The following is a 15852-nucleotide window of genomic DNA, read 5'->3' as shown; positions in this document are numbered from 1 at the left end:
AATATGTCCTACTGTTGCATTGCATTATTAATGTTTGTTGGAAACCATCCTTTGATGTTTAAAATAATGTTGAAATTTTTAAAAATAATGTTGATTGTCTTCTATTAATTTTATGCTAATGAGAGATTGGGGCATTGGTTTTATATAAAGCCAGAATTCTTACATTGTCTGCTGGTGTTTCGGCTTTGTTGTAATGTTTAAATGTAAAATTTTCTTTAGAATTATATGATACAAGTACGTACATGTGCAGATACCGCACAAGTTTACACATTTATTTCACACCATATGGTGCTGTCACACCATAATATGTACAAACACAGACACACACACACAGTACAACACTAGTAGAGTCAAACCTCACATTCCATTAAACCACAAACTACATATCAAATGTGTACTAACACACTGCGTACAAACAGAAAAATGCCAAAATTTAAAACAAATTGCTTTTACTATGATTTTTTTTATGCCTCTTCAGTTGATGCACACAAGATTTGAGGAAGGAGTTGAATTTTCAGTGACGGATACTGAAGACTGAGAAAGTCTGTTAAGAAGGTAAAATCATTGCCTCTTATTTGTTGTGACTCCATGACTCAAGAAAATTGATAATTCTGCATTTTTTTACCCACAGCTTTACCCCTAATAGATGATTAGAATCTTTTAGGAGTGAATGGATTGCTGGATTTAACCATGCATTATAATAGACAAAACATTCAGTATTTATTTCATCCAGAGATTAAATGTGGCCAGTGTTTTCATTTTGGATTTCCAACATCTGCAATATTTTGTGATTGCTGGGGACCTTTTCTACCTGTTTATTTTTCTTTTGCTGAATACATTTTCAGATCTCTGCTCTTCTAAAGTTCCAACTTTCTCACCTTGAATCCTTTTAGGGGTAACTACTCACTTGTCAACATAATTACCTCTTGTTATTTTTCTTAGTTTTTCAAGGTTTGCACCTATAGATGTTCCACTTGGTACCCCAGGTAACAGCTGGTAGAGAAGGTCAGCCATCTGTGGTAGAATATGTCTATTGTTCATTCCATTGATTTTAACCCAGGGTATTAATAGGTTAAAGTATTAAAGCCCAGGTAAGTGGATGGTGTTAAGAGCCATGAAGTCATTGATTAGCATGACAGGTTTGTGGGACTGAATAGTTTCCTCCTATTCCTATGATCCCAGCCTTGAGAGTTTCCAAAGAGAGTGAATCAACTAGTGCAGAAAACAGTTGAACTGTGGCCTGACTCAAGTCTACAAGGAGGGGCATTAAAAACAACAAACAAAAAGTTATTTATAATCTATTTATAAAAATGTCCTCATGTTTACAAGGGCTGGACGTAAAAATTAAAGATAATACCATTTATTATTAAAAACAAAGTTAGTTACACTGAGATATACTTCCAGGCATTCTTCAGATCATCTTTGTTGATGTAATAGAGCATTCCTGACATCTTTCACTCATTCTTTGGTGCTGCATCCTCCTCTCCTGTCTCTCCTTTATCTGTCTCTTCTTCCATTGTTTCTCTTCTTTCAATTTCAGCATCATCCCCTGTCTCTTCTTTTTCTGTCATTTCTTCTGCCGACACTTCTTTCTCTGCTTCAACCTCTTCTGCTGTCTCCTTTCCTGTTTCTCCGTCCTCTGTTTCTCCTCGCTCTAATTCAGCTTTTCTGGTGGTGTTTTCTGTGTCACCACTTTGTGTCTTTGTCTCTGTGGAGAGAAGTTGAAACATAAAAATTGCAATATGATAATTTTAGAAAAAGGAAGGGGTTCGTTTTTTATTTGCCTTTTCCATGATACGTATGATCCATTGGTTTTCCAAAGGTACTTAATGCTAACCAGTGTACTAATTGCTATTTTATTGAACAAATACTCTTTCTTCATCCTCACTCCCATGTTCACACCTACCTACAATGAACTATATCCACCACCTACTTAAAAAAAGCCACATGTATGCACAAAGGTACCTATTTTTACCATTTGTGGAAAAGTTCATATTAATTAATCAAACAATAAGGACTGAAAGGTTTTAATGGAGAGCATATCAAGCATGGGATACGTAAACTTTATATTTTGCCACAATATGCTATTAAAATATGGATGAAATAAAATGGTTTCAATGTAGTAGCATTTACACAGAAATAAACCATTTGTGTGATGTGGATGTTGCAATTTTATCATGCTTAATAATCAAGGTTCATATTGATGTAAGTGAAGGTCCATTGTATTGAAAATTTCGAACATACAGTTGCTGAATTCTGTTAGATGGGCAGGGCCAGCTTACAATGCTTTATGAACAGCTGCTCACCATGAAGGTTCCTGCCTTTATCCTTTATAAGGAGAAACTGCAGGGTCTGCTCGGTCTAGTTTGGGAGAGGGAAACCACTCCTAGTCTCACTAGAAGAGTTTCTTGTAATTGAGAAGATATGGTTTGTTGCATGTTAGTAACAGTTGTAGGTTACATTCATATTATAGCTATTGTTACAGAAACTGTAAGAAGGGCCAATGTTGGGTCTTATTCCATTAAGATCCTAAAATGTACTTCTCATAAGTTCATGTGACATGTTTAGGGTGCTAATGGTATTCCTCAGTATTAACTCTTTTGGCTCAAATACAACATCTCACCAACTCAAGCCTTTCTCCCCATTATTAATGTGAGACATTTGTGTAAAATAGGAAGTTGCCCTGTTGACCAAAGCAGTTGTTGATGAAGAGATCAGCACTGCCTCCAGTGTGCTAGCACAGCCTTCAACTGCCTGACAAAAAGGGTGTTTGAGGACAATAACATCATGGTGTACGGAACTGTGGCGGTTCCCACCCTCCTATATGGCTCTGAGACATGGACTGTCTGCAGCAGACACCTCAAGTTGCCAGAGCAGTGCCACTAATGCTGCCTGTGCAAGACTCTGCAAATCCGCTGGAAAGAAAGATTCACCAACACCAGTGACCTCAATCAGGCCGACAACCCCAGCATCGAGGCACTGACCCCCCCTCTTTGATTGGGCATGGTGGGCTGGGCTGAGACTCCCCAAGCAGGTGCTCTGCTGCCAGCTTCGAAATGGCAGGCAAGCCCCAGGCAGACACAGGAAGTGCTTCAGCGATACTGATAAGGCCTCACTGGCGAGGTGCAGCATTCCCACTGACACCTGGGAGTCACTGACCCAAGACCGTCCAAAGCGGAGGAGGAGCATCCGGGAAGGCATCGAGCTTCTTGAGACTTGCTGTCAGGAAAAAGCAGAAGCCAGACAAAAACAGCAAAAGGAGAGCGCTGCCACACAACACCCCATCTACCCTTCTCCTCAACCACCCTCTGCCCCAAGTGTAACAGAGCCTGCGGTAGCCACATCAGTCCATACGGCCACCAGTGGAATTACCCTGAGAGTGGAAGAGAGTCATCCTCATCTACAAGGGACCACCGATGATAATGATAATTGCATTTACAACCACCCATCTTCCCTCTGGTACCTGAGTTTACTAATTCCAGCAGTCCGCAGGTTTCAGTATTCTCCTGGAACACATTTCCTCTGTTGTTGGGAAATTAGTAGTTTGTGACTCGAAAGCCTTTGTCTACAATTGTCTCCCTAACAGTTTGTGGTCTGTAACTCGCTTTAAACTCTTTAATCTCTCAGATTTCCTTCACAAAGGGTGCCTACTCTGCTGAAACAGATTATTTCTCCCTCACACCACCCAGAATCGTTGGATATTGGTCATTCCTTCTCAGTGGTGGCATCTATGGAGTTATACACACCACATCCTCAATCTGTGTCAGCAGCATTTTATTCTCAATCTCCCTGTATCATTTATGCTGAGGCAGGTAAACGTTTTACATGTTGATTCATTTCATTTAGATTCTGTTACTTACTCTCAGTGATTGAATTGTCTGTGAAACCAACATGTTAATTTCCTCAATTGTTATTTGAGGATTGCATCTGACTTTGATCTCTGTCAGTGTGACTGAGGATTTCCCGGGAAGATAAGAAAGTGAAATATTCTGCTTGAACCTGTCTCTAGCAAGTAACCTCAGCATCTAACGTCAGATTTGAATCTGCCATGGCTATTCATTCACCAGGCTGTGTTGCACTCCGAGTTAGATCGTTTACAGATTTGTCAATAGGCTCAGCTGGAGTGTTACAGTAATATGATAGACATTGTGGCAGAGATGTTGAGGAGTACTAAGGTGTTAGATTTTGCTCCTTTGAGATCCTGAGCTATTCTGTTCACTATTCCATATGACGTGATTGTGGTGGTTGGCGCATATAGCATTCCTCAGTGTTAACCCTTTCAGAATCTTCCAAATAGATTGCCCTGACTAATTATTACTTGTCCCACAATATCTAACAACAGCAAAAACCTAGTGTTACATTGCCCAACAGTGCAGCACGGAATAGTAACCAGGGGTTAAGGCCCATTTACAGGGACGTCCAATTCCTTCCGTATGTGACAGAAGCACTTAGTTACAGACCTTCTTTGTTATGACAGGCCACTTGTTAAATAATTTGAATTTATTAACAGAAGAGCAAAGCTCAGGAGCAATCTTCCTGGTGTGGAAACAATTTTCTCTCTGATTGTAAAAGATGCATGTCCTTCACGTTAAAGCATCAGCCAAATTAAACCTTTCTCCTGGTATTCTGCCATTTCTCATTCCCAGTTGCACCCTTAAAAAAAATCCATATTTTTTCCAAGCACCAACAAATTTAGGAGCGTTTAATCTGAAATGTCAGCACCTGTTGTGCTGTGGGCCAGAAAGATTTTTTAAGATTTATTGCAGAATTGTACATTATAGATCCCAAATGACCATCATGGATTCAAATTTCCTCTTCCACTACATGCATGGTGTCTGAAAAGACAGGTAAATTCTGGCCAGCCTGTATCACCAACTAAACCTTAGCACAGTTCACCTCTTCTCCTGCATGCTTATAAGTGAAATGTTGCAAACTTTTGTGAGGACAGTTGTAAGACTGCCCTTTAGCGTTTGTCATTTTTTAAAGAAATGTATATAATACTGTGTCTTTGTCAACTTAAAGCAAAAGTACATGGATATCACAAAAAGGACTATACAAAATGTACCTAATTGGTTGTGAAATGTGTTGGACCAACCAGAGGATGTAAAAATTGCCACATAACTGTAATTTATTTCTATTTATTCAGGACCTTAATATTTGAGCAACATCCAAAAGCACTCACAATAAATAACATTTTATATTTAATGCTGTTTTGCTGATAAATGCATTTGCCACAGCACAGCAAGATCCTGCAAAGAGCTCCAAGGTACTTGACTGGTTAATCTGTGTCTGCTGGTGTTTGTTGAAGGAGGAAAGCTGGTCGGGATGTGGAGAATCTCCCTCCTTCTACTTTGAACGGTGTGACGGGATCTCTAGCAAGCAGTTGAGCAGGTAAACAGGGCCTAATTTTAATATCTTAATTGAAAAATGGAATGTCAAAGAATCTTCTCATTTGAACGAACGATTCTCAGTAAAGGACTATTTTCCCATGTTACCTGCAGATTATCGATATGCCTTAAAGTACTGAGTGAAGGAACTTCTGGGAATATTGTGGCCTGTATTTTGGAGTCACATTAAGTAGTCTTACGCTGACTGCTGACCTTGAACGACGTGGCCAATAAGGATTTTGGTGGGTACTCTGACATTAATTTCTGATATTATCTTAGTATAGGCAGTCCCCGGATTGTGGACAGGTTCCATTCTGGAGTCTGCTTGCAAGTTGATTTGTATGCAAGTTTGAAACACAATGCAGGACAAAATAACGTAGCTGTTTCTAAGTACAGGAAATGTTTGTACGTCAGATCTTTATAATTTCGCCTGTGTGGGATTGTGAGCAAGTAAGAGTGCGGGGCCCTGTAGAACTATATTACAATTAGTAAGAGATTTCCAGTGTCCCACAACAGTGAAATTATCAGACTGAACAACCTATCAGATTGATGAATTCCCACAGACAGCAAACAGTACTGATTATTATTCATTTACTGAAGGTAAAAGAAGGATTTTCATGTTTGTCTGGATGTGAATGGACACTAGAGCTGCTGAATTCTTTTACTCAGTAATAAAAGCAAATGCTGATTATTTTGTGAAATGTAAGCAAATAATACATTATGACCACTTTGGGCCATTTCATCCAATTATATGAAATATAGAGTCATGCAAACAGGCCCTTCGGCCCAACCCATCTGCGCCGACGAGATATCCCGATCTGACCTTGTCCTATTTTTCAGTATTTGGCCCATATCCCTTTAAACCCTGCATATTCATGTGCCCATTCAGATGCTTTTTAGATGTTGTAATTGTACCAGCCTCCACCACCTCCTTTGGCAGCTTGTTCCATACACACATCAACCTCTGCATGAAAATGTTACCCTCGGGTCCCTTTTAAATCTTTCCCCTTAAACCTATTCTTTATAGTTTTGGACTCTCCTACCCTCAGGAAAAGACATCACCTATTCACTTATCCATGCCCCTCACGATTACTCTTCACATGCAAGGCTGACAACACATCAGACTGCTGGATATCACAGTCAAACTCAGAATCCTACCTGAGCAGAATTTGCGAATTTTTCTCTGAAACATTTAGTTGTCGTAAAGCAGCTATCTCACTGCATGTGAACACAAATATATTAAAGGAAAGTGACTTGCATTTCTGTCGTGCCTTTCATAATCTTAAGATGTTCCAAAATGGGGTCATTGCTGTAACTAAAAAAACAGCACCCACTTATGAGCATGGCAAGATTTCACAGAGACAGGAATGATAATGATTAATTCATCTGCTTTAGTGAAGTTGGTGCGGTTGCATTTTGGTGGCACAGACAGTAGCATTCATGCTTCTGAATCCTCCAGATTTGAATCACTGTCCAGGGCATGCTGCCAAAGTAAGAATCCAGCTATTGGCACAGACATGCCGGCACACACTGAGGCTGGATAAATGGGGTGGTTCAATGACAGAAAGGACATCTGCCTGTTAAACCACCCACTAAATCTAAACAGGCTAGATGAGGGTGGAGATCAAGCAGGCCAATCAGTCAGCATTGTAGTGATCCTTTGTAGCAATTAAAAAGCTAAGAGAGAGAGATTGATATTGGTTGTGGGATAAATGTTGAGTTAGGACACCAAGGGAAAATTCCACTCCTATTTCCTAATCGTGCTTTTGCTTTCACCTGAGAAAAAAGACAGGATCTCTTTGTAACACTGTATTTGAAAAACAGTATTTCTGATAGTGAAATATTCCCTTTGGACTGCACTGAAAGTGTCAGGCTAAATTTTGATTTAGATTTAAATTTTCATTAAGTCTCCTGGCCATCGTGGAGTTATTTCAGTTGAATGGAGTGTTTGATGTGGCTGAATGCTTCACACCAATTCAATTAATACTTTAGAGAAAGAACTGTTCCCTAAAATCACAGCCACATTGAAATCTGACCAGGTGGCCCCACTTTCCATCTTAAAGCCCTCAGGTGCCCATTTGTCCAACTTGTCGTCCATTACTGGAAACTGCTGAGACTTAAAAAGAAAGGAAACAGAATCAGGAGAACATCTGTTCATACCTTCAACACTGTCCCACCGTTCAACAAACTCATGGGTCATCTACCCAGGTCTAAACTCCTCATTCTCATGGTCTTCATAGTTCAAAAATATTTCCACCTCCTCTTTAAATACTTTCAGTGATCTAGCACCCACAACTCTACACTACACCATACTTAACTCTAGGGCAGAGAATTCCAGACATTCACTACCTTGTAGCAGAAGAAATTCCTTTTCATCTTACTCCTATGTGAGTGTCCCCATATTTTGTAGGGAAGTCCCCCTTCTGTGAAGTTCCTCTAGTAGTGGAAGTATCTTCTCAACATCTGCCCTGTCAAGCCCCCTCAGAACCTAGTGTGATTCTACTCTCGACCATTAGTAAAGTGCCATGGTTGGGAGTTATCTTTATGCCCCCAAAGAGTTGCCTCACTGCAAGACAAAATATGTATCTGGAAATAATGCAGGCATGTAAGAAGGACATTAGAATCACCCATGACACAACAGGGATTGTTTCTTAAAGCAGTACTTTACCAAAACTGCCCAGGAGTAGGCTGTCATAATGTGTCATCAACAGCACTGTCAAGCAGCAACTGCTCAGCAATAACCTGCTTACTGTTGCCCAGTTTGGGTTCCACCAGGGCCACTCAGCAATATCCTTTTGTAAATGTAGGACCAAAACTGTACAATGCTATAGGAGTGATCTCACCAATACAGTCAGAAGAAAATGTTCCTATTTTTAAACTCCAACTCCTGACCAAGGAAGGCCAAAGCAGCCTGTTCCTAAATAGGCTCTGCAGTTTACAGCTGTAAGAAACAATCCCTGACTCACTCTAAAAATGCCTATATGGTTTGTCCTCTCAACCTGCAGATTAAAAATACCCATGACAATTTTAATGCCCTTCTTACATACCTCCATTATTTCCATATAGATGCTTTATACAACAGTGAGGCTACTCTTTGGGGACATATAAGTAACTCCCACCTGTGACATCTTTCTGTTGCAATTCCTCATTTCCACACAAATTAATTACATCACCATCTAATGCATCTGTATCAGTACTCACTACTAAATTGCTATCTGCCTTTATTAACAAAACTATCTCATCTCCTTTTCCTTTTTGCCTGTTCTTCTGGAATGCCAAAACCCTTGAGTATTGAGTTCTCAGTTCTGCAACTACATCTCTGTAATAGCTATCAACTCATTTACATTTATTTCTATTCATACATCATCTCATTTATATTATTACATTCTTATTTAACTGGGAGAGCTCTCAAGCATCTCCAGACAGATTATGGTCAAGAGTTGCATTCACCATCCACCTTGATGGAGTGAGCAATAGAGCAGGGCCCTGGAGAAGGGACCTAGGGTCAGGGAAATGGGAGTTAGTGCCTGGGTTGGGGAGACAGGAGAAAGGGACAGGTGGCTAATGCAGGAAGGTAGGAGTTGTAAAGATGAGGCAAGTTGTTTTCAGAACAATACCTGTGCCTGTTTACAAAATGAATCAAATATTAAAGATTTGCTCAGTCTTCATATTTTCAGTCAATCACAATTAAGAAAGGTGAGGAATTCTGGAAATGAGGCAACAGCAGCATTTTTAATCAGGATTTGAGGACCGAGAACATTAGTACGAGGAAGATTAGTGTGAGCTGCTACAACTGGTCACTGGTTACTGGTTACTGGCTACTGGTTACTGGCTATACTGGCAACCTACCCTCAGACATGACTTCTTCACTGTCAAATTTTTCAGGCAATTGTTCCTCAGCCTGGTTGGCATCTATTACAGAAAAATACATGGTTATGTAAATAATGATTAACAGGTAATATCTAATTATTTCTGGTGGGAAAAAAATCTTTCATCTGATGTGTTTATCCAATGTTCAAAAACAACAAATTACTTTGAAATGTCAAGATTGTTTTGGTTATTTGTTGACCCATTTAGGCACAGCGAGATCTCAGAAACAGAAGCAGATGGAAGAGCTTTTTGTTGGCGATGATTAACAGTGAAATCTCAGTTCTGATACTGATACAAACTGAGTCGCTGTGCAGTTTTGATGGAACACTGATAACCAGTATTGTGGCTAAAAGCTACCTAGTTATGTCCAATCTCCAGCGAAGAACACAGCACAAGAATTGCAAATTGGTTCAAAAGTTTTGCAAGTAGTTCCTCAGATGCAAAACCTTAACTCTGTTTCTCTTTCCACAGACGTTACCAGATTGGATGAGTTTCTCTAGTACTTTCTGCTGTTTATTTCCGATCTTCAGCATCCATAGTGCTTTGTTTGTAATTGAAACTCAGCTGAGTCATGCCCCACTTGGGGAAATGCACTGACACTTGAACCCTACTGTTCCTGGGGTGGTCACTAAAGTTAAAGATTTATCAAATTAGTCAAAATTTTCCTATCCAATGGATTGATTAGCAGAAAGCACTGAACAGGGTTTTTGTACTTAACAAGAAGATATTATTTATTGCAAAGAAATCAACTGTAATCACTGGCAAACAAAATTAAATTACCAACATAATTCCACTAGTTGAAACTCTAACGCCTCCCCCCACTTAAATCCCATCCCCACACACCTAAAAACAGACAGAGATAAACAAACATGGATGTTATTGGAGAAACAATGATCAATAGCACCAGACTACAGGATTCAACAAAGCATCCCATTTGCTTCCCAAGTCCTTCTAATTTATGACCTTCTTAAACTTTCAAATTCTTTTAGTTCTTTATTGAAGGCAGGGCAACTGGCTCAGTAATTGTTTAGTATTTCAATTACTTTATACCTGTTTATAGCAGCAGTTGGGATAGACTATCTTCCAGATTTTGGTTACCTCACTGCACAAAGATAGATAGATATAGAGAGAGAGAGAGAGAGAGAGATCCTTCCTCTGTTACTGTCTCGGGGTTCTCCTTTGTAATGTTCACACCTGCCCAGAAGCCAATCAGAGAGGAGTCGTCATTGTTGATGACACTTGACCTCCACAACTAGTTCTTGCTTTGTACACAACCAGGGCGAGATAGCATCTCAGGCATCTACCCCCGCTGCTTGAACAAAGCACCAGTATAAACACAACTCACATTGAGTTTCAGTAACTTGCTTCCAAAAGTGCAGCAACTCCTTCCACAGTCCTTGGTTTAAAAGTGTCCTTTAATTTTAATTCACAGTCTAAAGAAAAAGAAGATGTGGTCTTTACAGCTGATTTAATCCCTTTTAAATACAGTGTTAATGTGGTTTCAGTTGCTGGTTTAACACCAAGAAAAGCACAGTCCCAGGCTTTAGCAGCTATAAGGTCATTTCTCAGAAGTTATCATCTTCAGACAGAGAGAATCTCAGACTTCAGCAGTTAAACTGGACCAACTTCCAAGAACTAAAGTATTGTTGCACCTTTGACTGAAATCTGAACTCCCAAGAAAGGAATCGCTATCAGATAAGCCAATTGACAAACTCCCAATTTGGACATTGACCTACTGGACTCTAAGTCATGTAAACTAATACCAATATCTTTAATTTTCAATAAATTCAAAATTTTTAATTTCTTTCTGTAGAAAATTGTTGCACGAGTAGGCCTGCACCACCATTCAAAATGATCATAGCTGATTGTCCAATTTAATATCCTGTTCTTGCTTTCTTCTCATAGCCTTCAATTCCTTTAGCCCTATGAACTATGTCTAACTCCTTGAAAATATTTAATGTTTCTGCCTCAAAAACTTTTTCCAGCGGATGCCACAGGCTCCCCACTCTGAGGGTGTAGAAATTTCTCCTCATCTCAGCCTGTTCCAAATCCTTAGACTGTGGCTCCTGGCTCTCAACTCACCATCATCAGGAACATTCTTCCTGCATTTACCAGTAGGTGTTGGCTTCCTTTTTACTTTCACCATGTGCAAATTAAGTAGGGAAGTAACTCCCCAAAGGTATGTTAATAAACCCTATCTTTTGGATGAACTTTGCAAGAACTGTGACAAACACTACATTGGACAAACAGGCAGAAAGCTAGCCACCAGGATACGTGAACATCAACTAGCCACAAAACGACATGACCCTCTATCACTAGTATCCTTACATACAGATGAGGAAGGACACCACTTTGATTGGGACAACACATCCATCCTAGGACAAGCCAAACAGAGACACGCACGAGAATTCCTAGAAGCATGGCATTCCAACCGGAACTCCATCAACAAACACATTGATTTGGAGCCAATCTACCATCCTCTGAGAAAAAGAACAGGAAGTGACATCAGCAACCCAAGGAAACCTAAACAGATAAATAGAAATCAGGACATAACACCAGCGCTTCGTTGGAGGCTCACTGATGATGTTACCTAGAATGGTGATGAAACGTCTGAAAACGAACCTTCCAGCTCAGCGAGCAAACTCACATCCAGAAACTCAACCTGAGCTACAAATCTTCTCAAAACTCGCTAGACCTTATCTTTGTTTTCATTTTGCTGTAAATTTACTTGTAAGACTAAGACTAACACAAAAGGCCAGAGCTTATGGCTCAATTCAATTGGGTATGGTATTGTTTAAGAATTACATTAAACAATACGCTGCTGTTTTGGACTTAAGAGGGTAAAAGCAATCTAATTTAAATTTAAGATAACAAAGTGTGGAGCTGGATGAACACAGCAGGCCAAGCACCATCTCAGGAGCACAAAAGCTGACGTTTCGGGCCTAGACCCTTCATCAGAGAGGCCTGCTGTGTTCATCCAGCTTCACACTTTGTTATCTTGGATTCTCCAGCATCTGCAGTTCCCATTATCTCTAATTTAAATTTGCCTGATTTCCCCTTTGACCATTACACTAAGTATTAGTACAAAAGAGTGAAACTGGCCATATTTGCTAACTGAATCAACTGATGTATATTAACAGTGCGATTGGTGAAGTAGTGGGGCTGGATTATCAGTATACTCCTCTTGTCATTGTTGTAACAAATTGGACAAAGTCAGAAATCACACGACACCAGGTTATAGTCCAACAGGTTTATTTGAAAGTGATTTTGAATAAACCTGTTGGACTATAACCTGGTGTCGTGTGATTTCCGACTTTGTCCACCCCCAGCCCAACACTGGCTCCTCCACATTGTAACAAATTGGGGAACAGGAGGAACACTGGGACAGTGTCTCCTCTATGTTCTTAACCATGGAAGTGGCACTAAACTGACCCAGCCTTCAGTCCAATCAATGGATAAGAACTCTGTATACCTACATACAAATTAAACTGTGACTGTTGTTTTAGTTTAAGGAGTTACTACCTGTGAACTTACAAACCAAAACCTTATGCCTTATTGACTGATATCTTCTTTATACCAAGTCCTGGTTTCTTAATGAGAACTTGAGTGTGAGGGTGCTGTTTGTAACATTGACACTGGCACACTGTTACCTCTCTCTAAAACTGGTTTATCGTGAATGAAATGGTGATGGAAAGAACTGTAGAATTAATCCACTGCTACACCTTGCCCCAGCATTGGTTTCCTCCTCGCCATCCTGTAAATTTCTCCTCTTCAAATACTTTTCCATCTCCATTTTGATATTATTAATTACTGCCCTTTCAAACAGGGAAGTCCAGACAATTTGCTGTATTGAAAAAGTTGCTGGATTCCCTCTGGGTTTTGTGTCACTGACATTAAATCCCGTGGTTACTGCTTGTCCTGTTGTGGAAACTGTTTCTCCCTTCATCCTCTGTCAAGTCTTTTTTTTCAGTTTTGAACATCTCTATTTAATCTTCCCTGCAGTTGCTCTGCTTCAAAGAAAAAAAATTCCAGATTCCTTTAGTTTAACCTCAGTACTGGCATCATTACTAGATTACCACTCTCCTTACTACTGTATTACTTTGCAATACTTCAGATAGCGTTTCACCAATGATTTTAAAGGTTTAATGCAACCTCTCTGATTTTGCATCCTTTGCCTTTATTTATATCACCCATGTTTAATTTTTAAACAACCTTGTCAAATATTCACAGAATGTGTGCATCACTGACATGGCCAGAGTTATCTTTACCTCATGAATTGCCCTTGAGAAGGTAGTGGTGAGCTGCCTTCATGAATCCAATGCTCAGTGACTTAGAAGAACCTTTCAGGTTCCATTTCAGGAACCATTGAGATTCGTTCACATTGATATGTATCTGGACTCGCAAGTAGGCCAGACCAGGCAAGCATGGCAGATTTCCTTCCCTAAATGACACTAATGAATGAGATGGGTCATATGAGAATCTGGTACTTTCATGGTCCAGGTTCATTTAATTGTCCATACTGAAATTCTCCAGCTGCTGAGCTAGGATTGGAATGCTTGTGCCTGAGTCATTAATCCAAGCCTGGGGGTTACCGACCCAGTCGCACAACCATGAGAGCAGGTTACCTCCTGCCACCTTCTGAGATTTGTCTACATGCATCTGAGAACAAAGCAAGGACAGCATTTTAAATCTGGAACTGAGTCCAGAGAGTAAAACTAGCCAGTTGGAGGTCAGTGCGTGAGGCACTGTAACAGGTCACTATGTACAAGTCACTGTCTATACTAACAACCTACCCTCAGACATGACTCCTTCACTCTCAATTGTTTCAGGCACTTCTTCCTCAACCTGTTTGTCATCTACTACACAAAAATGAAAGATTATGTCAAATATAGCCAACAGATAAACTCTAATCATTTCTGGAGAAAAATATCTGTCACATGATACATTTTATTCAGTTCAGAACCTTATGATTCTCTAAGAGTGACGCACGTAATGAATTGCTTTGAAATGCAATGATTGTCATTGGTAACTAGTTTACACACAGCAAGATCCCAGTAACTGAACCAGGTGAACAATCAGTTGCTGGTGATGGTGAACGGTGAAATCCCGGCTCTGACACTGTGATAAACTCTCTGCTCTTCGCTGAGTGGTGGCCCGGGATCTCTAACATGGCCCAGAATCAGCTGATGGGGCGTGAGCTCAGTGGCAGGGCCATGGAGAGGGCAGCTCTGTGTTGGAGAGCCAGCCGGGATCTGGGGCTGCATTTCCTCACAGTGTCTCCCACTCTGGGTCTAAGAGAGGTTTACAATGAATGAAGTAGTGGTGGAAAGAGCTTTAAAATTGGTCCAATTTTTTTTTTACTCTTTCAGGGGATGTGGGCTTTGCTGACTGGGCCAGCTTTTATTGCCCATCCGTAGTTACCCCCCAGTAAGTGCTGCCCTTGAGAACCACTGCAGTCCATTTGGTTCTCGCTTGATTTTTCCCCACTGTCCTATAAATTTCTTCTCTTCAAGTAATTTTCCATTGAACATTGTTATTTAGTACACACTCAGGCAGAGAATCTCATAATAACAGCTTATTGCATTGAATTCCTTCATGTTCCCAGGACTGTATCTGCTCTGCCCAGGACTGTAAGAAACTACAGAAGGTGGTGTGTACAGCCCAGACCATCCTGGAAGCCAACCTTCCATCCATGGACACCATTAACACAGCTCAGTGCCACAGAAAGGCCACTAACATCGTCAAAGTCCTATTGCACCCTGGTAATGATCTCCTACAATCTCTTCAGCCAGACAGAAGATACAGGTGCTTGAACACATGCACCAGCAGGTTCATGAACAGCTTCTTCCTGGCCTTTATTAGAATGATGAATGGACTGTCTAACTTCAAATAATGCTGACCTTGCTAAAGTTGATCTTACCTAGCGCATGCCCTGTACAATGTAACCTGTATGTCTCTAAGATTTTTTTTCACACTATGATCTGTCTGTCCTTGCTTACAATGATCTGCCTGTACTGATCATAAGCAAAGCTTTTCACTGTACTTAGGTACACGTGATAATAAATAAATCTAAATCTAAATGCCCCTGGATTTTTTGTCAATTATGTTAAATCCCATAGTTGCTGTCTTTCCTGGTGCTGGGAATAGTTTCGCCCTGTTTCCTCTGTCAAAAATTCTCTTCATGTTGAACACCTCTATTTTACCTGAACACTCTCGCTGCAGGAATACAATCCCAAATTCTTTTCCACTTAGCCTCAGCCTCACCTCATTCTAGTAAATCTCCTCTCTGCTCTCTCTCCTTTCCACAGTGGGATATGCAATATTCCAAGGAAGATTTAACCTGTCATTTGAGAGGTTTAATGTATTTTCCTTGTTTTTGAACTCCGTTACCAGCACGGTGGCTCGGTGGTGAGCACTGCTGCCTCACAGCACCAGGAACCCAGGCTCAGTTGCAGCCTTGGGCAACTGTCTATATGAAGTCTGTATGTTCTCCCTGTGCCTAAGTAGGTTTCCTCCTGGTGCTCTGGTTTTCTCCCACAGTCCAAAGATGTGCAAGTTAGGAGGATTGGCCATGCTAAATTGCCCGTAGTGTCCA

The 15852-nt window shown here is 40.4% G+C and overlaps 1 protein-coding gene and 1 long non-coding RNA gene across 23 annotated transcripts in view; one reads left to right on the top strand and one right to left on the bottom strand.

The window, feature by feature from the left end:
- Positions 1-260: 260 nt before the first annotated feature.
- Positions 261-15852, bottom strand: part of odad4 (outer dynein arm docking complex subunit 4) — a 100051-nt gene continuing 84459 nt past the window's right edge. For 8 of the 22 annotated variants that reach the window (XM_059638760.1, XM_048560885.2, XM_059638762.1 and 5 more), the window contains one exon: positions 261-1708. In XM_059638760.1, coding sequence (XP_059494743.1) covers positions 1455-1708 — 254 coding nt within the window. In that variant the 3' untranslated portion in view covers positions 261-1454. Of the gene's footprint in view, positions 1709-9236; positions 9300-14050; positions 14117-15852 lie in introns of all 22 variants that reach the window. The other 14 variants (XM_059638757.1, XM_059638759.1, XM_048560879.2 and 11 more) reach the window with 4 other exon arrangements.
- LOC132206128 (uncharacterized) lies at positions 5165-15289 on the top strand. Its single transcript, XR_009442845.1, has 3 exons — positions 5165-5391; positions 5502-5629; positions 14863-15289. It is a non-coding gene; the product is annotated as an uncharacterized LOC132206128 (long non-coding RNA).

This window comes from Stegostoma tigrinum, chromosome 31 (assembly GCF_030684315.1).
Source record: "Stegostoma tigrinum isolate sSteTig4 chromosome 31, sSteTig4.hap1, whole genome shotgun sequence".
Lineage (NCBI taxonomy): Eukaryota > Metazoa > Chordata > Chondrichthyes > Orectolobiformes > Stegostomatidae > Stegostoma > Stegostoma tigrinum.
Note: the sequence above shows the minus strand (reverse complement) of the source record. Positions and strands in the feature narration are given on the sequence as shown.